Below are 25194 nucleotides of genomic sequence, written 5' to 3' on the forward strand. Positions count from 1 at the left end.
TAGCAAACATTTTAAAGAGAACTTGAGAAACTTTTATGATGTGCTGGATTGGTGCCATTCCTAGCCCAGTGTAAAATTCAGTCTTGTACCACTCCATTCATCACAACAGGAGATCTGTCTCCCAGTGACAAGAGCAGCAGGGAGTTTCAAACTGCAGAGCTTCTCCTAGGGTTAGCCCTGTGGTAGGCCAGGTGGAGAACTAGAGGGGCAGCAGGGAAAATCAACTTCTCAGCTGCCTGGGTTTTCCTTCAGGTTAACAGAGGGGGTAATTCACTGGTTTTGCTGGGGGCTTGACATTTGTCTACTAAATACACACACGTGAGGCCAACAAAGAAGAGCACAGTTATCCCTGTCCTAGCACATGGATAAAAATTAACTGGTTAGTGATTTGATGGTAAAAGGGATATAATAGTGCTGTATAAAATGGCTTTAATAGTGAATGAAACTTCTTCACAGAAGAACTTTCTGGAAACTGCCTCAGATATGCCACCTGAAGATAGGGCTAATGCAGTTCTGTTGCAACACTGAACCTTTGTTCCTAGTCTGTGATGTTTGGTGTGGATATCGTGATGTGATAAATCCACAAGTTCCTCTTGACAATGAAATATGTTGCCTATAATCTTTGCTTCTAGGTGCAAGATGTACAGATTAAGAAAAGTTTTGCATCCAGAGAGGAGTCTCTGATGGAAATGGACAGTCTAAGGTAGAAAACCTTCTAATTGCTCTGTTTTTTGGGGTTTTTTGAAACTATGTGGCTTAGGAGCAGCTTGACTGGACACTGCTCACTCTGCTTTGTACTCTGCTTAGTTTTAGGTTTGTTTGTTTGTTTGTTTGTTTGTTTGTTTTAGATGAGGATCCAGATATGAGCACCATAAGCAAAAATGAGAGAATGAGAGGCATTTGGTGCAAACAGGTTTTTCCTCAGCATAACTTTCGTCCCTTTGTTCAAATTATTTTGAGTGCAAATTACTAGGCCTCTAGCAGCATGTGTGGATCACAGCTCTCAGAGCTGGAGATGTTACTTCTACAGGCTCTAGAGTGTTGTAGTACATTTCAGAAGTTCTTGGTTTAAAAGATTCCTGTAAGGCAAAACTTTGTGGTTTTTTCTTCCAAGGTATTTATAGTTCATTTATTTGTCCAATGAGATTTTCTTCCTTTTCTGTTTTTGGGTTTAGTAGCTCATTCATAACATATGTCAGTGTTTCTCATTGACTTGCCAAGATATAGTCTCTAGTATAGATGGCTATACAAAAAGATCTCAAACTGTGGAAGTCTGGCATTTTCCCAGAGAGCTGATGCTTCTTGTCTCATCAAAAAAAAAGCAGTTCTGTTGTCTGATTAAGCTCAGCCTTGTAATCTTCCTCTTTGTCCTGCCACTTGGATTCTCAGCCTTTAAAGAACACTGAGAGCTGAGGTAATTGACTCAATTCAAAGGGTCAAAAAGAGCAAGCTTGGGGTAAATGCATTGCTTTTTATATTCATCAGGAAGAACTTTGTGTTCTCTCTATGGGCAGTGGTATCAGAGTTCAAATGAGTGTACAGGCACATCTTCTGTCAAGTTATTTGCAAGATTTTCATAGCAGTAAGAGCAGTTGTGTATTGTTTGCAGAGAAGCCAAAAAAGAGAGGTAGCAAAGAAAGCATTCAGTGAAGCTTGGCTATTCAGAATAATTATTCAGACAAGTGAGCCTTATTAGCATTTGCCTCAGCCTATTGTGAATATACAGTAGTCTAGCTTGTCCTCTGAACATGCATGTAATCTCCACAGATAGTAGCAAAACCAGGCTCAGTTGCCTGGGAGTTCAGAAACCCTTATCTTACATGCCCAGTCTCTTCTGGAAGGACTTGATCCAGATGTTGTATATTAAAGTTTTACTTTGTGACTGATTGACTAGATGAACAGTTAGTGTCCCAGTTAATGTGCTGATGAACTGACTGGCTCCTTGTATGGGAGCTGACCATTGGGCTACAATAAAATTCTTCCTTTGGATGTTTTTTTTCCCCATTTAGAGGGAATATATATGACTAAAGTATGTTACATTAGGAGTGAAAATCAATGTTAAAAAGTGATCCCTTGCAAAGGTAGAAAATACTGTACTCTCAATCTGGAATAGTAAAAGCCATTAGGAAGTGTACTAACAGCAGGGATTGGGGAATAAGTTTGGGATAGAGCCTGAGTATTCACACCTAGCAGAGCAGGAAGACATGGGTTAATTGGGAAGCAAAGTTCTTGTGTGCATCACAGCTGAAGAGGCGTGGTGCAGTTACTTTGCAATTCAGACATGCCTACCAAAGCTAAAGGCACTCTAAATAATAAAATGGATTTTCTCTCTTAATTAAACAAGAATCATTGCCATTAAGTACATTTACTTATAAATAATTTGCCAGGACTGCTTTTATTACGCGTTGCAGTTATGTTGAGAATGATGTAATTATCTTGAGCAGATTTGCTTTTAGGATTTCACAGGGTTTTTTTAAGGACTCCTTGGGTTAGGCTGAGTTTATGAAGAATAGAGGCTTGCTGTAAAGAATAGAGATACAGAGTGAGACAGATGCATTGTGGAAGAACAGCTCTGTTGAGGAAAATCTGAGTCTAATATCACAAATTGACTCGCACTCTTTGAAGCAAGAAATGATAAACTTTTTCATCACAGAGAAATACTGGAACAGCATCCTCTTCATTTTTCTTTCCATGATGGGAAAGTTCTGAAGCTCTGTCCTGTGAGGAGTGAACAGACCTGGGCACTGAACATCAAGCGAGGCATTCTCAGTGTGCTGCAGACAGCACCAGAATTCTCTGCTGGTGCTGTTGTTGAGGAGGTGAGTCTGTCAGTCATGCTCTGAGGTGACTTCTAGCTCTTGTACATGTTAAGTCTACTCCACTTGTAAATAAATAAAGGGTTTTGTCACTTGGTTCAGCAGACAGTGGCAGTCATCTGATTGCTTCTTGTGACTCTTCTAAAATTATCTCAGGCTACTGCTGCATGTCAGTGCTTAGAGATGTTCTGTAGCAGGGCTTGGCACACCCATACATAATTGAAGTTACTCTGCCTAGTAATGCTCTTCTGAATTAATGCTTCCCTGCATGCCCACAACGTTTTAAATGGAAAAGCATATGTCTGTAATTGTCTGGTTCAGAATAATGCAGTGAAAGTAAACAAACCAATAGAGCCTGGCTACTATAGACTTGACCAAGGCCTTTAAAATGATTTGCCTTTTCATGGCTTTTGTGGCAAAACTAGTCTTCTGCCATGGAGAATTTAGATCTCTGTTGTTATTAAAAAAAAGGTAATTATTAAAACTAATTGCAATAACCTACACTCTCTCCTTGTATTTTCTGTGTGCATGTGTGACTCAACAGTGTATGTTTGTTACTAGGTGGATGTCCTGGGAATATGCCCAACCAGGTATCAGCAAAAGGGTCCCATTCTTGTAAAGACAAAGGACTTAAACCTCTGCTCCCATCGCTCTTCTGGTCTGACTTCTGTGCAGTCTGTTGTTCTTCCTCATGTGTCAGTAAGTTTTGGAGAATGACACTGACTCTTGCTTTTGACTCATTTGAAGAGAGTGTCTGCCCAAACTTGGGTTCTTAGCAAAGAAATGGTGAATATTATTTTTCCTGTAATGTCTGTTATTCACAGAATTTGTTTCAATGCAAATTTGCATTGTAGTTGATGAATGTTAAAGTATAAATACAAGAGGCTGTTAGGCACCTGAGTTAAACTCTCATTAGACTACTTTACAGTGGTAAACTGAAAATAGTCTGTGGAAGGGAGGAATTGAGAGCTGTAAGAAAAAATACATTAGAAAAATAAAGTTATTATTTGTAGAAAACTTTGGAAAAATAGAAGATTTTCTAAATATCAGACTGCAACTTTCCACTGCAGACAGAAAATACAGTCAATGTTTGGATCTTGTGCTATTTTTGTTAGGTGAATATCACCTGTTTCTTGTGTTGTAGTAGCTATTCATAATTTATCAGACTTTTACTTTTTTCTACTTTGCTGACCAAAAATCTCTGATTAACTTTGAGGCTTTGTGAATTGAAATGAATTGATACCATTTGATCCTGGTGTCAATTAACAGCAGTTAAAAAACTTCTTAATAGCAGTTTTTTTCAGTGTTGAAACACTAGGCTAAAATTAGGAGTGCATTAACCTCCACAGGCTGGGCATTGTCAGAGGTGTGGACAAGAGACTTCCCACTATCCCAGAACTGGAATCCTCTGTGTAGTTGGGAGAGGAAGGCTTGGGTAGGCTGACACAGGTCATCAAAAATCTTCCTGAAGTATCTGTTTTTCTCAGTCTGAGCAGCAGATTGTGTCCTCCCAGCTGGAATGTGTCCAGAGCATTGGGGATGGGGTCCTGGAGGAGGCCAAATGCACCGAGTCCGACCGCGCGACGCTGCTCCCTCAGCAGGGCAGCGGGGCAGAGACACAGACCCGGTGTGCACTCAAACTCTTGCACGTGCAAACAGAGACACTCTACAGTGAAGGTAACTGTGCTTCTGCTAAAGTAAAGTAAATTCTTTTCCTAGAAAAATATTGTGACTTTGTCTTGCCTGTGAGAACTCTTTGCACCCATGATTTTCACCTTTAATGGATTAAACTGCTTTAATGAGGATGCTTTTACAGGCTGGCCTGAGCTGTCCCTTCTTTGGGGGCTTGGGCCTGCCATAACAAAACTGTGTGGATCTCCAAAACTGGGTAGGTTTCCAGCAGTGATGGTCTGTACTGGCTAGCTCCCTGTTACCTGCTTTACATACCTAGTCCCCTTGTATGCACAGCATCAGCCTTCCCAGGTCTGTGGACAATTCCTAGTTTTTATATAAATGGAGACTAAATAATTTTAAGTCCTAATGGAACTAAGGACATGCTATGTCTGAGAACTGTTTTAATTTTTGCTCCTTCTTTGCCCTATATGTTTCTCCTTAGGAAAATTATTTTACTGAAGTCAACAAGTGGCTTGCCTGAGGAATGATTTCCAAGTTGAACTCTAAATGTTGAGGAACATGTCTTTTGTCTGTTTCTAAATAATTGCTTGGTTCTTTTTTTAAAGGAACCCCCAAATTTCCAGAACACTTTGTAATTATACAAACGTAAGATGATAGAATTTTTCCTCAGGAAGAGGTTCAGAGCCAAGCCATTTATTTTTCTTTGCATTTAGATCTCCTGTTCATTTTTTGGGGAGTTGAAGTGTGGGACTAATGATTAGATGATGTTGGAAAAGGTGACAAATGTCAGGGCCATACTAAGAGATGGATGGATGAAAAATAGGGCTTTTTTTAATGTGTATCTTTGTCTTGTTTCCCTCACTCTTTCTTTTGGGTTACACTTGTCTTTGTTTTGTTGTGTTCTTAAATTCAAGCTGACTGCACTCATGTTAATATTCATACAGGGAGAAATAAAGGCTCAGAGAGGAAGTTTCCCCTTGCATAAAGGGTTAATGATAGCAAATGGCCAGCAATCACCAGAGATGGGATTTTTCCTTTATGTTCCTTATTCCAGGGGACTCTGAGGATCTGTATGTGACTGACATTCTCTATGAAAGGGAGGTAACTAAGAGGGAGGTCACTGGAGCAGAAGTGACTGAACTGGTGTGGAAGCTTTGCTTAGCACACAGTGCAAGTTATGAGGTAAGCTGTACAGCCTCTGCTTCCTTGGGAGGCTCTTTGTGGGCTGAGAATTCTCCTGCACAGATAAGAGGTGACCAGGAGAGCAGCAATTTTGAAATACTGAAGCCTTCCATTGTTTTGGACATTTTTAAATGTGGAATTAGAAAAGAGAAAATGCTTTGAAATGATGTTTTCTTATATAAACAGTAAATCACACTGAGGAGTTAAAACATACTGTAGCCCTCTGAATATTAGGCAAAAGCAATTTTGACCTATATTCTAAATGAATCTGAAGGAAAATGTCCCAAATTTTTGTTTTGCTGTGAAAAAACAAAAGCATATAAAGTATCTGGTTTGGGTTGTCCCTGGTGGTTTTGATACTTTATAGTAATACACATCTTTTACAGCTTTGGTGTGTAATACTGCCCCTGGCAGTGCTGTTGTTCCATGTTTGTTGGAGTTCTGCCATCCTTATATTGCCTCATCCCCTCAAAGCAGTTGGCACATGAAGCCCTTGCCTCTTGGTGTTGGCTGGCAGGTTCCTTGTGCTTCTGATGAACTCTGCTAACAACCATGGTGTTTTCTGCTTGGGTCCAGAGGGAATCTCTGCCCCCTTGACCATTTTCATTGGTGAATGCTGCTAAGATAGGGTGGAATCTTCTGGTCATGTGGAACAGGCAGTGGCTTAAGTATTTTTCATGATGACCATCATTCTAGATGAGGGTCTGCCTGTCTCCTTAGCTCACTTGGGTGTTGTATTTTTTGTTGATACTAGCAGCAGCTGAATCAGTCAGTAATTTTCTCTGTGTTTGAAATGAAGATCCCTATCTCTGAAATTCAGAGGTTATCAAGAACACCTGCTATGTACAATACAGAAGGATCAATGGATGATGGTGCTTAATCACTGTTCACCTGAGATCAGCTGAGGGCAAACACAGGACACTTCATATCCCATATCCTTCAAATAGAGTGGTTCTTGCTAGTAGTAAAGCTCCTACAGAGAAAAATAAGGGAAAAAATGTAAATGTGAAAACAGAAGAAAACACTCTTTAAGTAATTTTTGGTCAGGATATTACTAGAAAAGAGGTATGGTCTAATGGTAAAGGCACTAAACAGGGCATTGGTGCCTCCATGAATTTGCCACTGATGAGTTGAGTCATCTCATTGCTGATATATTCCCTGTCCTCAGAGCTTCTTGTCAGACTGTTTTACTTTGGAGCAGGGTTATTTCCTGTGCAGAGAGACTGAGCTCTCTCCTGTGAATGCACATAGGTACAAGTGATGTTAACAGAAAGCTTCAGACCCAGCATGGAAGGCACTCACCTTCCTTGTTTAGATAAATCCCATGTCAAAGAACAGAAGCTCTTCCTGTCATTCCCCTGGGCTGGACACAGATACTGAGGGATGGAGGAGAGGCTTTATGGGGACTGGAGACAAGTGCAGTGCTGGATTGCAGCTCTGCAGTGATGTCCTGGGTGTGTTCATCCTTCTCTTAGTGTCCCCTGTGATTCATGAGCACAGGTAGGTGTTCATGTTTTGTGTGTGAGACTTCAGGGCAAGGCACAGGGTGGAGCAGGATAAGTCACAGCTGCTGAAGCCATCACCTTCAATCAGCTGTGATAAATTCCAGCCCAGACCTTACTCCCAACTCCTAACAGGTTGGGAGTAAGGTCATAGCTGACCTGGTATCACAGCCTGACTAGAGCCTGGGCATGGGGCTGAGCAGAAAGCAGCAGGTGGCCTTTGTGGGTGTTGCAATATTTGGGATAAGCTTTTGTCTCTGACTTATAAGCAGGTCTGCCATCTCTTTTAGCTGCATGCTATGGAGACTGGGGCTGTGGAGGGCTAAGAGTCATACAATAATGGTTGGTGCTAATATAGAATAAGAGCAGACCTTCCTCTTGGGGAGGGATAATGCTTAATTCCACTGTCACTGTACAGCAGTATGAAATAGCATTTAGGCACAGACTAGAAGGTCTAGTCACATACTGCCTGGAAAATGTTGAAGAAAGAAATTACTCCTGGAGACCTGAGAAACTGTGTAAATCCTACCTTCTATGGAACACTCTTAATTCAGTGTCTTTGAAAGAATGGGAGATGATTTTCCCCAGTAACAGTGGGATGTCACTTCTGCCTCCAGAAAGGCTGACTGGCTTCATGTGTGGGAAATTTGGTTTTTCAGTCAGTAAGATTAGCACAAATGGCTGCTGTCTGTGCCACTGCCTAAAAGAGAAGTGAATTATTCATCATGTGCCTGTCCCAGCACAGGGTTTGATTGGTTGTCAACCATTTTCACTGTTTCAGGGTGTTCTTTCTGTGTGACCAGACATTTCAAAGAGAATCTTTATCATCCCTCATTTCAACCAATGAAATGTCCTTTGGGCCAAGAAAGAAGTTATGGGAATGCCCACAGTGTTGCTTGGGAGACAGCTGCACTGTTATGCATGTAGAGCTTGTTTGTCCCTTTATTGTTTGACTCTGAATGAGGTGAGATTATGCATTTCTTTCAGGACACAAAACCAAGAATAAATGGAAGGGAAAATCTCCAACTCTGGGGAAAACAGTGAAGGGATGAGAAAATGGAGGTGGAGATGGTGTCAGTTCCAAGGAAGCAAAGTTGTTGTTTAATTTTTTAATGCTATTATGAGACAAGATTGAATTTCAATGTGGATGTAGATTAGCTAATGGACCATTAAGTGAACAAGCTGCCTGCTGACAAAGAATGGAAAAGGAGATGGGGAGAAGGGACCCTCTTGAGAGAGGCTGGAGAGAAGCCTGTCACACCACTTCTGCTGGGGCTGCATTTCCAGTGCCTGGCTGGGATTTGGTGCTTGGTCAGTAGCTCTGGTGAATGTGGCTGTCCATGCAAGAGTATGTCAGATTTGCTTTGCCTTGCTCCTGGACCCCAGACTGACCCAAAAAAGTTTACTCTCAGGGCATGATCTTTCATTTTTGTTTGGTTCTGGTTTGGGGGTTTTTTTCCTTGTAGGGCATTCTAACTGCTTGCCTTTACCTAGTTTATTATTTTAAAATACAGCAGGTCTGCAGGTAGAAGGATAATCAAGCTTCTATGTAGAACAAAAGCCAGGCTTTCTTTCAGAGGTGGGAACAGGAGTCAGATTTGAACGTAGTTTGTTATTATGATACTACAAAGAGAGGAATTTGCAATGACAGCTCAATTTCAATGCAGCCAACCTTAAAAAATGAAAACAGCCCACCTGGTCAGACAGTTCATTCTAAAGATTTTTTATTAGAGAGTAAAAATAGCTGCTTCTCTGCAAAATTTTGCATGGAGTTATTAGATGAGAGCTTGTCTAGTCAGCAGGTGTGAAGCAGAATGAAGTCAGTTTACAGTCTAAAATTGTATCACCTGAAAGTAAATCAGTCTGGCAGTTTTATCTTGACCTGTGCTGCAGCTCCAGCTGATGGGCCACCTGGGCTCAGCAGCAGCAGCTGCACACACAGCTCCTTGTGAGGAGATCTGTGGGGATCCCCTGCCCCCCAGTAGATTTGCCTGTGGAAAAATGCACATAGGGCCCATGCTTTAGAAATGCTTTCAAAAAATTATTATTATTATTATTATTCACTAGCTCCATAGTGTCCAGGCTTGGAATACATAGGTGGGGCTTCACATACAAGAACAGGTTTTGATTAAATTATATATTATTTCTAAGAATAATATTAATCATAAAAGAATGAAAACATAAACTATATCTTTATTGGAATCTGACAAATTGCTCCCTTAGCCTATCAAACGAAACAGTAAGAAATTACTCAGCCTTCTTACTGAAAGACAGCTTCTTGTTACTGAAAATGGCATGGCAGTCTTAAATTAAGATTGAATGCTGGCACTGGGTTATTCCATGTTTTCATTGTTTTTGGGAGTGGCTCCTGGAAGGAAGTTCAGAAGGTGAAATTAGGTCTGTCCCCAAACCTTTGGAAATGTGACTTAGTGAAATTAGACTTTGTTTGTATGATTTTTATGTAAAGAAAAATGTTTTCTTTGGAACCATAAATTTAGTCCTATGTCTAAGCCTTTCACAACTGAGGTGAATAAAGCATTGAAGTGAATCTGACATGGATCATGTTTAAAGCTTCCACATTATAAAGTTCAGTTAACATGAACATACAGGATATTCTATTGAACATTCTGCTAATTTTTCAAGTAATGAGACCCTATCTTCTTTCTTGAACTTTGGATCAGGTCTTAGAGGAATACATCCATGAGCTATTTGGCATTTAAAATGCCAGGCAAAATAGCTGCTGTATGATGTAGCAATTCCTCTTAGTGAGAGAGAACAGTTCTTCTGCCTCTATTTTTTCAGCTAATTCTATGCTGCCTGCAGAGGTAAGGACAGTTCTGCCTGGGCTTTTCCCCAGTAAGATGGAATCATTTCTCACAGCCCAAGGGTTCTCAACTGAAACTTCTAAGTGTTGCCTAAACCTCAGTTAAATGATCTTTCACATAAACCTAAGATTAATATACAGTTAGCTTGACCATTTTTTCATTTGTGTCAAAGCTGTCAGCAGTTCTGGTCATAAATCAGGATCTTGCCACACAGTCTCAGAGAAGATTGACTTTCTCTTCTGGATTGTAGCCACACTGTTGCATTTTGGCTTATTATTAATTTGTATGCCCGTGGTTTGTGTGGTGGTCACTGAGAGCTGTTGTCTGAGGGACTGACTGACATCCAAAGCAAAAGCCCTTCTCCATATACATTTGCAGTCTGGAGAGAAAAGCAAATGAGGAAGGATTGTAAGGACACAGGGAAGAAAGAGGGTTCAGTCTCAGGTTACATTGTAAATCAGTGGCAATGCCAGCATAACCTCGTGCTCTGTTCTCTGAAGCTGGTTTCTGCACAGCAGGAATATTACACTTGTTGTTGTGCACTTACAGACTGCAGACCTTTTCATGACTCTCGTGTTTGAGCTTCGACACCTTTCTCTTGAGGCCTTAAGAGCACTATGGCAAAGATCATCATTCAAGTGCAGAGACAATTGGTAAGTCTTCTTTAGTAATTGCATTCAAAAACATACAGGAAAAAAATGTTTTGCAAATATTTAAATGTTTTTAATCTGTGCCCAAATGTTGGATTTAAATTTGGAGCATTTTAAAGGAATACTTTGTATTGCAGACCTTGTTTCTGTGGTGGGATGACATTCTCTCCTCACTGAACGAATGTTATGCACAAAATATATTTGCCTATTCCCACAGCCAGATTTCCTGTTTCCAAAGCAATGTGAATGGGAAACCTGAGTCATGGCTTGGATGGCAATTGTAGAACTGTGGCTTTGAAGATCAAGACCCGACTCCTCTGCCTAGTCAGGAATAGTTCTGATCTAATGATTTGAGACTATCAGAAATACTAATCCAGTATTATTAAAATCAGTACATTCCCTTCATAAAATTGAAAATAATGCCACAATTCTTTTACTTGGTTTCAGTACAAAATGTCATCAGCCTGTTTGAAATTAATCTAATGTGAAGGTTTATGTTCACTACAATATCTTTACTTGATGCACAAGGAGCAAATTTTATTTTGGGTTAGGTTTATTCTCATCCTTTGATAAATAGTCAAGCTAATATTCTTCAGTATTAGATAGTAATTAAACTACTTTGCCTCTTTTATATTACCTTTAGACTAATTTTACTCAGGACATGGTTATTAAATTTAGGAGTGAAAGAGAATCCCATGCAGATCCCACTCTGATTCTTCTACCCCATCTAGTTTAACTACTTTCTAGTTAATGCAAAAGTGTCCTTCCATCAGTATAGGAGGCAGGTACAGAATATTTACAGAGGGACTCTTAAGACCTGAAATATATATTGTCTGTCATGCTGGTGGAAGCTTTCCCCTTAGATAAGGTCTGAAAAAGCTCAGGAAGTAAAAGCTGGTCAATTCAGTTTTAATGTTTTAATATTTTAATTTGTTACTTATGCTACAGAAGAAATGAAAGGTAAAAACCACCTTAATAAAAAGTCAGTGCCTTAAGGTACCTCAGTCTTTAGAAGTCAAACCTGGGATATAATGTGGCTTAATTCTCAGGGAAAGAAACTGAATATTTTCTTGAAAATCTGGTTAGGTACTATTGAAACACCAATGCACTTCCATCACATCCTGTCTGAAACATATTTCTATAAGGCCACTATACCAGAAGTTAATTTTGATTTCTGTGGAATCTGGAATTTGCTAAGCCACTGGACACTTATTTACTTTGAAAGAAGCCCATCTCAATGTACTTGTTATGTGATTCTTAAGTATTTTGGTCATTTTAAGTTTCCTGTACTTTTTTCTTGTGTTACAGGCAACCATTAATAGATGCACTCCCATCTTGTGCCACAGAGGCATGTGTTGTCCTAATGAAAGACCTCATAGCTTCTGGAGAAGTTGAAGAAGACAAAGTAGAATATTTCTTCTGGTCATTTGCGTTCATTCCTAATCCCACCTCGGGCATGATTGAATCTCTTGCTGTGAGTGGATGTTGTTTTTTCTTTTTTAATTTGTAATTACTCTAGGTGGCTCATAGTTTTTGTGTTTTACAGGAACAGTCTTTTTCACAGATTTAGACAAAGCTCTGTCCAGGTAATTTTGTTGAGGTTGAATTTGAGTATGTAAATATTTTGATACATTTATAATCTGTGGTATGTCACAATAGTCATTCTCATTACTTTTCTGAAACACCTTGTTCTTTTTGTGGTTGTTTACAGCCTTTGCTGAAGTCACCTAGAGCAAGCCAGAGCTGCTTCTTGGGAGTAACTGCTCTTGTACATCGGTTTTGTTCAGCTCACAGCTCCTGTGGTGTTGTACCTGCTGTGCAGAGTGTGATGAGGACTCTTGGGAAATTTTTGGGAGGAAACTGTACTGTGCAAGATGCAGAACATCTCAGCAAGGTATTGGTTGTACAGAGGCACATGATAAAGGGCTTTACTTTTCTGTTCCCTTTATGGTCTAGAACCTCTTTGATGAAAATGGTATTCATTGGATTTCCAGACAGCCATGCATACAAGCTTAGTAAATGAATATTCCTTGCTAGAATGAGCTGATAAAACTTTGTAATCTGACAAGTAGAATGTATCAGTATGGGTATTCTTGTGTGTGGAAATAAAGAAAAGCCTTGGATTTCCTGATGAAGCAAACTTCATACCATTGAGCAATGTGAAGAACACATATCTGTTGACAAATTATTATTTTAATTTAATTATTCTGTCCAGAATTCTATGTTGAATCACTAAAATGTCAAAGTATCTGTGATCAAAAGGGACAAAATATCAAAGTATTTGAAAAACCTTTCCAGTATGTAAAATTTGTGACTTTTGCTTTTCTGTTGCAAAATATTTAAAAAATATTTTTGTATTCCCCCAGGTCTAAGGCAGGTTCTACTTACAAGTGCCACATGGTGTCAGAATAGAACTGTGGTCCATATGGGTCTTGTCCTCCCAGCAAAGCCAGGGTATAGGTGGTACAATAGGGGCTGCAGTAAACTCCCCAAATCACTATTAATCATTTTAAACAGATTTTTGCACAGAAAATGCTAGTGCCATGAAATTCAATGTACAGCTGCCAGCACTTGGAGAGCTCTCTGTTCTACCTTGCTGTGCATTTCCAGATGCAGCTGGTGTTGAAAGCCATCGGGAACGCGGGGCTGGCAGCGGCTGCGCTGGCTCCTGCTCTGAGCTCGTGCGCTGCCCTCAGGAGCCATCCCATGGAAATCCGCCTCGCCGCTGTCCAGGCCTTCCGGCGCATTCCCTGCTCGCTCAGGGTGAGTGATTTACTGCCACACATTTGGGACTTGTTGGAATAGTTACAAAATGCACAGATGGATAAGGAACAAGTGTAGACATGTTCCAGCAGAGCCCCTCTGCTGTTGGAGAAGAGGGTAGAACCACCCAGATGAGCAAACCTATAACGAGCTTTGCTACAGTTGAGGTAACGCATCCAGTGTTTGGGACTTCTTAATTAGGCACTGCAGTTGGGTGCCTTCTGTCTGCAAGGATTATGGCTGAGAACCCACAGGACTAGATTTTCCCCATAGTCTGTTTCACTGTTTCATTCTCTGAAACATAAAGTATTAATGTGAGAAGCTTGTGATTTGCAATACACTGCCATAGTTAGAACATTTTGTTAAGTGGTTTAATGGAAGAAAGTTCAAGACTTGTTTATCTCTAATACCTTGATACTTCGAGGAATGGCAATGCCAGGAGTGCTGGCCTGGGCAAAGTGGGCAGCCCTGCTCCAGAAGAACAAGAAGCTCCACATGGACTTGCACTTGGAGAAGCACCTTTCTATGGCTTTTTAAAATTTAATTTCAACATGGATTGGTGCAATTCACTTGGTCTGCTGTTATGAAGCTTGGTGTTGCTCATTAGACATGTTCAAAGTATCAAGTCTGTATGTTGTCATATACCCCACCATTGTCTAGCTGAACTGAGTGGACTGGGGCTGTTAAATGCTAATAAAAATGTTAGTAGTATCAGTCACTGATTTCTTAATTCCTGGCAGTTCACAAAAGAAGTTATCTTGGTTGATACTGGGGAAATATTGAACAGAATAAATTTGTTGCTAGCCTGCTCTTTGATTGAGACCAAAAGTAATGATCTTAATAGACTGTGAACAAGGCCATGGCCATTGTTGTCTGTGTATTGGCTGTAGCATGAGAGATACAACAGACGGGTCTCCCATGTGGTGGAATGAAACCATCCTTAACAGTTGTGCTTGCAGGGGAGGCTCTGTGTTGCAGAGTCCTGTATAGATTTGTCTGTGTAGGATCCAAGGTCATAATGACAATTTATTCAGGAAATTTATTTTGTGGATAAGGAAGTATAGACAATATGTACATACATTTGTATCCTTGTTACACAAAGTGGCTTTGTCAGGTATGAGGCTGTTTAAGGTATAAATGTAGCAATAACTCATTGAGAACAAAAAATCCACCAGGACCTGAAAGTGCATGAGGTGTTCCAGGGGAGTGAATCATAATTGTCTTTATCTTTTTGTATTTTTCTCTTAGAATGCTATATTAGTTCAGCTGTATCAAGCAACCAGTGAAGATGTGGAAATAAGAATTGCTGCTTATTATATAGCAATGAAATGTCCACATGAAGAGTTATTTAAAGAAGTACAAAAGACTTTGCTGAAAGAAACATCCAGCCAAGGTCAGTCAAGCATTTTCTGAAGTCTTACATGTTCCTAATTGATACTTCAATGTGACATTTACTTTGCAGGTGTAATGGTACCAATCTGTGTCAATTTTTATTTAATCTCAATGCTTTGTAGATTGTTTCTAAATAATTGTTTGTATGATTGTGACGTTTTATATTGAAATTGTGATACTGTTAGTTTAGAAATAGTAAGGACTGACTTTTCATAGAATTAGTTCCTTCTACTGGTAACATTTTATTCACTGAAGGCTCCTGAGGAGGATGTATGGATGCTCAGTGCATTAGAAATACAAATTCATGACTGCAAATTGCATTTTGTTGAGAAAGAATCAAGTGGCATAAAAAAAATGTTATGATATTCTAAAATGGTATCACCACGTTCAGTGAAGGGTACCTCTAGAATAATCCTTGCATTTACATCTGTCAAGAAGCAGCAAACATGAGAAGGGTATCTGTAAGATTGTTTGCAAGCAGATGAAAGCAGGCTCTGTCTGCACTGTGTCTGGATCCTGGCCAGCTCTGCCTTGGAGCTGGGATCCATTTCCCAGGATGTTATGTCCAGACCCGTGTCTCCTGCAGTGATTGTTCAGGCTCAGCATTGTGTTCACCTGCTGATGTGGCTTGTGGTTTGGAGGGCACTCATTCCTCTCTGTTCAGAGAGAGAGAAAACCACCTCCAAAATCCTGTCAAGGTGTACCCTCAGTGACTCCTCCTGGTGACTTCATGCAGAAAATTTAATTTGTGTGATTTATGAAGGAGCTGTACAAGTCCATCCAAAATGTTGTGTGTTTCAAACAATTTAATGCAGTACTCATGAATATTCTTAATTTCCTTCCTTTGTCTTTTGTTGATGTGACAGCTAAATAATTTGTTATATAAACTTTTGAATAAAGTTTCTATAATATAAATAATAAATAATATCAAGTGCTTTTGAAGGCATGGGGCACATGTTAGCTTTTAGTTCCACATTCAGAAAATGAAATTTGAAAAGAAGTTGGGTTGTGAAAAATGCAGTTACATCAGTATTCAGTGTCTGTGCATTGAACTACCACTGGAGCCTAGTATCTTTTATCTTTGGGAGACAAAAAAGCCTCTATTTAGGAACCACACTCCGGAACATATAGGAAATATTTGCCCCCCATTTGCACATACATGGCCGAGCTGGGACTCCACAGTGTCATACAGAAATACTAATTCTGAATCACAATTGTTTGATTGTATGTGCCTTTTTTTATTTAAGGGGCTGTTGCAGTAGGTGCATCAGACTGATTTTAATCATGCTGAAAAGGAATGGATTCTGTTGTGGTCAGGGGAATGGCTTAGAATTAATGGTGGTATATATATAAAAAATTCCTGTATCTGTTTTTAAGACTCCTATAATTTTTCTCTGATTTCCACATCCTTTTCTTTGTTGAATTTTAGTGGGCTCCTTTGTTTGGAGTCATCTCTCTCAGCTCCTGGAGACAGATGACCCATTGAAGGAGCACCTTCGGGATTCTATTCCTGATGAAATCCTTAGCAAAGATTTTGACTGGGAGACATGGAAATACTCCTCATACTCTGATGTCACATTTCACTCAGGTATGTGGAGTTTTAGAACTTAATACTTTGTAGCATATGGATTGTTAACATCCCACATGGCTTTTCTGACCCTTTACATATTGTTCCAGAGAACTTTGATTTTTATGATTTAATACTATCCAAATATGCAAATGTAAGCTTGATTCTGTTTGACTGTAATTGGAGCATATGAAATATATTTCCTGCAAACCAGATACCATACACCTTTGCATCTTGTGAGAGAGGAGACTAAGAACCAATGAACATTTCAGATTATTTTTGTGAACATCAACTTTTAATTCCCTCCTTAGTTAACTTCCTTTGCAGCAACAGGGGACTGGGATGTTTTTTCTTCTCCTGATCCATGTGCTGTCCTTGGTATAAGAAAAGAGTCAAACTAGTTCCTTTCTGTTTTACTATCTGTTCATTTATTTTTAGTGAAAATGCTAGATGATGTTTTTCAGAGTTACGTTTTGATTTTCTGTCCATTTCCTCTAGTGCATTATAAATACTTTCCCTTTGATGTTAGTGAGATAATACCCAGTAATATCCAGTAAATATGGAATTCCAATAACTGGAAGTTACTTACAGTAATGCCTTTGCTGTATTAAAGAGTTAAATATTTTCACCTGTTGACAATGTTTCATTCACCATCTTCTTATTTAGTGCAGTAACAGCTTTCCAAAGAATCATGAATTTTGCAAAATATTTGAGAACAGCTGATCTCCAGCTGACAGACATCTATTTTCCATTGCAGCTGGTGCAGGTGCAAATATGGAAGCATCAGTGGTCTTTTCTCCTACATCTTTTCTACCACGATCGGTCATGACAAATTTGACTGTTCACTTCATGGGACAGGCTATAAATCTCCTGGAGGCAAGTTTATGCATTTTTTAATTGTGGGAGTTTTTTATCCCCCTCCTCAAGTGACACTTGGAATATTGAAGTACAAAGCATTTTCTGCTTTCCTGTTGTAGTTCCTTTAGCAAAATGTGCTTTTCACTGCTGTAGCACAGTTGCCTCAGACTGGTGAGTCCTTTGTGTAATGGGCTTAGTCAAAATAAAAGCACTATTTGCTAGTGCCATGCACTGGGAAAGTGACTAATACTCAGCTCCTGTTGATTCAAATGAAACATTAAAGTCAGTGCTTTCTGAGACACTGCTCCTGTTTAGGATGGTAAGATTTCTTTTCCTGATGTACAGTGGAAAATGGATTGCCTTGGGACACCATTGCTTTAACAGATAGATACAATTGTACTTAGCTGAAGTTACTGCTCTAGTGCCATTGACCTTCCAGTGCTTGGCACATTTCAATGACCTGCCTGAGACCTCATCATCTTTACCTGCTGTGCCAGGTAACAATGTGCACATGAAAGAAAGAAAGTATTTAATGTAGCCTTCAGGTCTCAAGTTTAAGCTTGCAGGAGAACAAAACTTTTTTTCAGTGCCACATACCCTGGATTTATGTATGTTAGTAATTCTGTTTTAAGCAAACTTCCAAACAGAATCTTACTTCAGAGAATGAAAAGGATGTGTTAGTGTTTTCCAGCCAAAATACAGTTTTTAACATGCCAAAATAGCAGTATCCCCTTTTGGCCCATTATGGTGTAAATGGACCTCAATACCTGAAGGAAAAAGGATTTTTATTTTGGACTAAGCTTTACATATCTAATTTTTTGGGGAAGATTTAATACTGGAATATCCAGTATTGAATGCTGAAGGAGGTAGAATGCTAAACTTCGTAGGCTGTGATCTTGCTTGGCAAATCTTTTGTGTTGGTTATATCTGGTTGTAAATTTGATTTTTCTGCTTTAGAACTGGCCATGGCCTGTACATGTCACTGTTAGGCTTTTCACTGCTGCATGCTTTTCACTAGGTTGGTGTACGATTGGAGAATGCTGAAACTCTCATAGAGAAGGGTTTTGGGCTGAAATCTTCTACTTTCAGTGACTATTTTTTTGGAAATGCTAATGAAGGAAACCACAAGTCAGAAACTCCAGTGGAGACAGCAGAGAAAGTCAAGCAGAGGAACCCGACTTTGAAGCAATATAGCCCCAGTGATCATCTTGTGAGCAAGTCTGGCAAGCCAAAGCTGAGAAAAACAAACCAAAACTGTCTTGGTAGAAAATACAGTAGGATGAATGAGTTAGTCAAAAAGGTAACTGAATCTATAGATCTTGGAAAAATTAATGACATTTCCCAGTCTAACACAGGGCCCCATCTCACATCAGACAAGTGCTCTGGATTACTGTGACTCCTTTCCATAAGCACATGTAACTCGTTCTGCTTACTTGCAGAGAACTTAACAGCTGCAGAAAATATGGAGCAGCAAAGAGCCAGATCTTTAGGGTTTTTTCAGATTGTTTTATTGTCTCAAAACAATGACAGTCAGCCATGGGATTATATTGCCTGTGTTTTGGGCTTCCTCTCATGATTTTGAGCTCTGCTCCCTTTATGCTGATGTCCTTTTGTCAATTGACTGCTGTGGCACTGTAAACAGCTGCTTGATGTTGAGTTCCTGAGTCCTGTTATTTGCAATCTGACTTCCCAGTTTGATCTCAGATGTTACATTGACGCTTTGTGAATTTACTCATTTTTGGAGAGAGCTCTGTTTTATGTACACAACAGGGAAGCTCTGAGAATTGACTTCAGTTGTTGATGTATTAGCTGGAAAAATCAGGGACTGTGATTCATTTGGTTTGTCTTAGACCATCTCTCTTCTTGGACTCGTCTTCATAGGGTTTCTTCTTAGAGAGTAAGCTCATGATATTGTGTTGCTGTGCTATCATAGAATTGTAAGGACAGAAAATGTAAAAGTTTTACATCCTAGCAGTTTATTTAGCAATCAAGGCATCCCTAATGTTGTTTTGAGATTGTATTTTTCAAAGCTTCATCTGTTTGTGGGTATGTATTGTAATACTTCTCCTTTGGATGTCCTCTTAGGACTGGACATGACCAGTGTTCATAGTGGCAGGCAGCTTGTGTGCTGTGGAGCTGAAGTGTAGCTGGAAAGAACAGCTTCTAATCCAGGCTCTTAAGTGGTCTCCAAAGTACTTGTAAAAGGGAGCATAATGTTTCTTTACTGATAGCATAGCCTGCATTGAGGAATTGTTAATTATGAGTTTGAAAGGAAATTATAACACCCTTCCTTTTGATTTCTTTTTTTTATCATGTCAGTTCACTGAGAGAACAGTAAGAAAGGAGGTGTTGAAATGTGAGCTAAGCATGAAAATCTTTGGAAATGAACTTAGCTTCTTAAATTGTGAGGATTTCAGAAAACAAATGAAACATTATTCCTTAAATCTGGCTGAGTTGGCCGTCAAACTTCTGAAGGTAAAAGGAACCTTTTTTCTATCTGAAAGTAAATATCTTGAGAAACTGTCTTCTGACAGATATGTTAAAGATAAAAAATATTACTTGTTATTTCTCTAAATTGAACTCTAAAAGACACCAGTTTATATTTGGTTTAAACAGCATTCAGTACATTAGGCCAAAATTTGTTCTGCTGTTTAATGGTTCTTACTTCTCTCATTCAAATCCATCCATGCTTAAATGCAAATTCTTTTTTTAACTAGAGTAGGACTGGTGTCTGACTCATGCCATGGCCATAGCCAGGCTTTGGGCTGCTTTCTTCTTTATGTCCCAGATCAGCTCAGGTAAAAACATTTTTACAATAGACAGATGCAGTCAAAAATTATATCTGACAAATTTATTGAATGCTAACTCTATTATGCAAAATAATATTCTGGGTTTTGTTCACCACAGGGTCAGGAGGTCCAGTTTAATAAAAGGATGAGCTTGGCCACTGAAGAGCTGCAGTTTCCAGCAATTTCAGGGTTTCCTGTTCAACTGGCAGTCAATGCCTCAGCAGCAATCAACATAAAAATCAAAGGGAATGCCGATTTCAAACAACAGTCCAACTTCTTTCTAAATGGATATATCAAGCCAAGGTATTAAATGCTGCAAATGTGTCCCTTTCACATGTCCCTGATGTAAAGTAGCAATTCCTGATGTGAAAGTTTTGTGCATATTAATTAATTAGGAGATTCCTGAAGAACAAAAGCAGTCATCATCTTTCTGTTGCTGAATGGTTGCCATGGTGTAAGGGCAGCAGTGCTTTCCTGTCCTGCCTGTCTGATTTTGAACTCTCACTGTGTTATTCCAGTACTGGTTTAAGCTGACTATTCCTCTCTGTCTCTAGATCAAACTCCTGAATTGTTGCATGCAAATGATTTTTTGGAATGTTCTACATGTGACAAATGGATTTTTCTTGGGATCAAATAATGCTGTTACAGGTTATGGATGCACAAACCAGTGGAGGATTTAACCCTGTGTTTCCTTACATGGCTATTTTAGCTTTTATACACACTGAATAGGTTACTAAACTTTCCTAAGTGCTGTACAGACAGAGAGAAACTTGCCCTGTGATACTCAATTCTAATTGTTTTCCCTTCCTTAATATTTCATGCTGAAAGCTGCATTCAGATCCCCTCCTTATGAGACACAGTAAAACCATAATCCATGTTTAAAGTGTGTGTTGGTGTACATGCAATCTTTTCAGTTATTTCCTGAAAAAAAAATAGTTCATGATTTTAATCATAGAATATACTGTGTTACAGCATCAAATGCTGTGTATTTATTGAAGAGGTTTAAATTAAGCACTTTAAAAAGAAACTGCATTTCATGTACATGAATCTTTCAACAGTGCATTTGTTCAGCTTTCTGTCCAAATGGGAATTGTGGGGACTCTGGGACAAGCTGGCCTAAAGTGGTTAACAGGAATGAGGACATCTACTAGTCTTGATGGGGGGATCCAGGTGAAGAAAGGGAAAGAGCTCAAAGTTTTCTTGAACACTCCAGAAGAATCTATGGAGATAATTAATTTCAGGTAAGATTAAGCACAGGCATCTTCAAAAACAGTAACTGTTAACTTTCTTGAATATAACTGACAATTTTGTTTAAATATTGCTGTAACTTCAGCATAATTGCTTTTAAGTTATTGTTCAAAATTCTTGGTTGTAGCTCTAAACTCTACTTCAGAATGGTGGATGAGACAGAAGATATAGATGTCTTCCAAGACCACACAGAGACCAGGTCTTGCACTTGGGAGGAAGGTGAGTCCAGCTATTATGTTTTTCTTAGAAAGGCATTCTGAAATATCCATAACAGATTGTTTTATTCACTAGAGTTTCTTTTTTCACATATTATTTCTAAAAGGTCTACAGTGCAATGCTCATTTTTGTGTTTCCTTTGCTTTTCTAATTGAATGTTCAACTGTTGTCTTCCACTAGTATCTGAGATGATTGGCTGGCAGCTGTGTTCTGCAGTGTCCTATCCTGACCCAGCCAGTGCTTTGGTTTTCCCCCTGAGTGGACCTTTGAGAGTGGCTGTGACATTAACTAAGCAAGACAGAGGCCTGCAGCAGTACGTGGTGGAGGCTGCCTATGACCACATAGCTCAGGTACCACTGGCACGCTGGACTCTGCCTTTAGCTGCAGTTTGCTCTTCTGGTGGATCTCAGCACTGCACATTCAACCCTCTGCATTCCAAGCTCTGTGTTATTATTCATTCCATTCCCAATATATGGGAAGATATGTTGGACACAAGTTACTGATGCTGATAGGATGTGTATACTCTTTTTATCTACAAAACAGCACACACAAACAATCTGTTGTCTCAGTGTGAGAGATTGTTTTGTAAATGGTGTGCCAATGAATAATGTGATTATCCTTTTTTTCTTTCAGGAGAATTCATGGATCCCTAGTGAAGCTGTCTTTCACTTCTTCCTTGGGACTCCAAAGTCAGACTTGAAAAGAGATATTGGTGTTGACCTAAGTTTTAGTGTCCCACAGAAGAAATTCAGAATCCAATTTATACAACCTAAGAAAAAAATTGAGATCGATGGTAGGTTTTTGATCTAAGAGCCTGATCATCGGCTAATGTCAGTTAGGAGAACTACATTACAATTAACTGAGAAGTATCAGCATATTTCACTCACTAATCTAATGCTGGAACTGCATTATTATGTGAGAACTGTCAGCTTGCTGTTTTAGGTAGCAGCCATTCCCAATGGGGTATGCATCTTGGTTAAGACTATATTTTGCACAGTCAGAGGTTGAGCTGATATTTATGTTTTTAATCTCTCTGTATCTATTGTTTATAAAAAGAAGAGCTATCATTTTAAGTACAGTCTTATGAAGCATCACTGAACAGTAAAGAAAATGTAAAGAGTTTTCTTTTTCTCCAAGGGAGGATTGAGTTTTCTAAAAATTCCCGAGTTGGACACCTGGAGCTGATAGTGGATGAGCGAGATGTGTATTACATTAAGGTATGTTTGCACTTCATGAGGCCTCCTTGCAGCATGAATACTTACATAAAAGCACAGAAAAGAAAGGCAGGGAAAATACACATATTGAAAAACAGTTTTGTGAGTAATCCATCAGAGGAATTACCAGTTCTCCTTATTACATATTTTTGAGATAGACTCAGTGCTAAATTTCAACCTAAATCTCTGTGAGACTGCCAGTATTTTCAGTAACACCCTATTAATTTCTGGCCTGGTATTGTAACATTCATAGTGATTTCAGTCCTAAAACCAGCAGAAGCTGAAGGAAGTAGCATCTTGCACCACTGTGACCTCTGTGTAACTGGAAAAACAAATCCATCCTTCCTCTCCAGTATTTATCAATAGCAAGTTTTAGGCTTTGTGGGGTGTGGGAAGGTTTATGGTTAGATGTATAGGAAAACATGTCTTTTCTTCCTCCTCTCATCTCATTTCTGAAACACCCAAGTCTATACTATTGCTTTCTTAGAACTTATGTTGCTGAGCGGCTTGGGGTTTGCTTTTTGATTTGTTTGTTTGTTCTAGGGAGTGGCAGATTTGCAGATGCTGAGTGGAGAGCAGAGATACATGACCCAGCTGGAGGTAAAGCTGATAAAGCAAAGCAGTCCTATCGTTTTGTCAGGAAACATCACTAAACAGCTTGGCAAGAAGATAGCTTTTTCAGTGTCTCTGAATAATTTGTTGAAGGATGCTGCCTTTCTTTCAGGTTAGAGGACAGTAAGTATTTGCCATATAAATGCAAGTTCTGGAGCTGTTATTTGTTAAGGTTGAATGGTTTTGGACATTTATTCCTTCAATTTCTTTCAAGTCCATAAAGACTGCTTTTTAAAATTACTGTCCTGCATAAATTAATACAAATATATGTATTTCAGGATAAAAGAAATTTTAAAATAAGTCTGTTTTGAATTACTGTTGGAAAGGGTAGAGGAAATAAGATGAAAGGAATTACTTGATAAAAACATGCCAAAAAATAACACCTGTTTTTCACTTTTGTTAGTACAAATCAATGCAGACACATATTTGTAGCTGAATGTCTCTTAAGACCTGATGTTCTAAAAATCTTGAAGGCTTTTTTCATAAATGAGCTGAGGAAAATACAAGAGAAAGTATCAGAAAGAGAGCCTTATATTTGTATAACATCACTACATTAAAATTAAAATAATACAGTGAAATAAACCAGTAATTTATGTCTAAAGCTCTCATTTTTGACTGAAATGTATAGGGTTACATAGTACTTTCAAACAGAACTAACTAACAGAACTAAGAAATGCAGAAGGCAGTTTGACCTTTTGGTTTCCCCACTGTAGTATTCCTTTAACTAGCTGAAGTAACTTCAAGTTCTGTCACTGCATAATCATTTATCTTCTTTCTGTAGCACTTCTGGAGAAAAAGGTTGATGATAAGGTGAGACAATACTCGTTGGAAGGGGAGACTCACCTGCCAGGTGTTCTTGGAGCTCATGCCGTCGCTCTTCTCCAGCAGCGTGAGGGATTGTGGTCCCATGGTCTGCAGATCAAATATGGACTCCTAGGTACACTGAAAAACAGGGAAAGTAAAAGTACTCTGTATTACTCATTTTTCCTACAAGATTTGCCTCTGTGTTTAGAACACAGTAGAAAGAGTTCAGTTAATTTTTAAACTGTGATCTGAAATTTGGAACAAGTTGCTTTTTTCAGTTGGATATGCTTTATTCTTTGAGTCTACATATAAAAACATATATTTTTAATGGGCTTTTCACAAGCATATCCATCATTAGATTAAAAATCACTTTTTCAGTGAGAATTGCTCCTAATTAATTTGTGTTTTCAGATTGCATGCATGCACTCAATAATATGAGGGGTGGTTTCTAGGAAGCAGCTGGCTTTGCTCCCTTGGTTGCAATGTAGGTGTCATGGTTTAACACTGGCACAATGCCAGTGCCCCCATGAAGATACTTTCTCCCTGGTTTCTGCTGTGAGATTGTGCCAGTGTTAAACCATGACAGTAGGAATTGTGTTAATTCTGTGAGACAAAGCAGGTGGCCATCAGTGCAGTTATATCAAAGTATTGATTCCTTGTATTAGTTAATCATGCTAAATGTGATAGGGGGATTGTTTATGCTAACTCTGTTGCACCTTCAGAGAGTAGCAATATGAGTAATCAAGTTTTCTTAAACCTATGCAGGCATGACCCCATAATTTTGCTAAAAATGGCATGCTGATCACAATGTTTTATAAACAGCAATCAAAACATACCTGAACACTTGAACACAACCTTAAGATGCCTGGCTATAGCTATGTAATTGTGCAGTTAGATACTTGGAGCATAGTTACACTTCACTTTAAACCTAGTTTGACAGCTATTCCACCACCTGAAGTGTTCAGCAAATACTTCCTTGCAGAAGTACTGGATTTTTCATTTTAAAAAGTATTCCTACTTATTAGTTGGAACTTCAAATTCATTATTTTAATTTTCTTCTCAGTGTCCAGAAGGGCTGGAAGTTTTGGGGTTTTTTTAAGATGAAATGTCATGTAATGTCA

General features: G+C 39.0%; 1 protein-coding gene across 1 annotated transcript in view; it reads left to right on the top strand.

Moving 5' to 3' along the window:
* The window catches only part of LOC139598375 (uncharacterized), a 73531-nt gene that overhangs the window by 4401 nt on the left and 43936 nt on the right, over positions 1 to 25194 (top strand). The window contains exons 5-26 of the mRNA XM_071444696.1: positions 633 to 703; positions 2654 to 2819; positions 3378 to 3515; positions 4304 to 4493; positions 5506 to 5633; positions 10510 to 10613; positions 11919 to 12084; positions 12322 to 12504; positions 13221 to 13373; positions 14622 to 14766; positions 16195 to 16353; positions 17090 to 17208; positions 18209 to 18400; positions 19510 to 19665; positions 20098 to 20282; positions 21038 to 21220; positions 21355 to 21446; positions 21624 to 21793; positions 22077 to 22236; positions 22581 to 22660; positions 23201 to 23381; positions 24051 to 24206. Coding sequence (XP_071300797.1) covers positions 633 to 703; positions 2654 to 2819; positions 3378 to 3515; positions 4304 to 4493; positions 5506 to 5633; positions 10510 to 10613; positions 11919 to 12084; positions 12322 to 12504; positions 13221 to 13373; positions 14622 to 14766; positions 16195 to 16353; positions 17090 to 17208; positions 18209 to 18400; positions 19510 to 19665; positions 20098 to 20282; positions 21038 to 21220; positions 21355 to 21446; positions 21624 to 21793; positions 22077 to 22236; positions 22581 to 22660; positions 23201 to 23381; positions 24051 to 24206 — 3277 coding nt within the window. The remainder of the gene's footprint in view (positions 1 to 632; positions 704 to 2653; positions 2820 to 3377; positions 3516 to 4303; positions 4494 to 5505; positions 5634 to 10509; positions 10614 to 11918; positions 12085 to 12321; positions 12505 to 13220; positions 13374 to 14621; positions 14767 to 16194; positions 16354 to 17089; positions 17209 to 18208; positions 18401 to 19509; positions 19666 to 20097; positions 20283 to 21037; positions 21221 to 21354; positions 21447 to 21623; positions 21794 to 22076; positions 22237 to 22580; positions 22661 to 23200; positions 23382 to 24050; positions 24207 to 25194) is intronic.

The sequence above is a fragment of the Agelaius tricolor genome, unplaced genomic scaffold (assembly GCF_023055355.1).
Source record: "Agelaius tricolor isolate 1412-34295 unplaced genomic scaffold, bAgeTri1.0.p SCAF_19, whole genome shotgun sequence".
In the NCBI taxonomy this organism is placed as follows: domain Eukaryota; kingdom Metazoa; phylum Chordata; class Aves; order Passeriformes; family Icteridae; genus Agelaius; species Agelaius tricolor.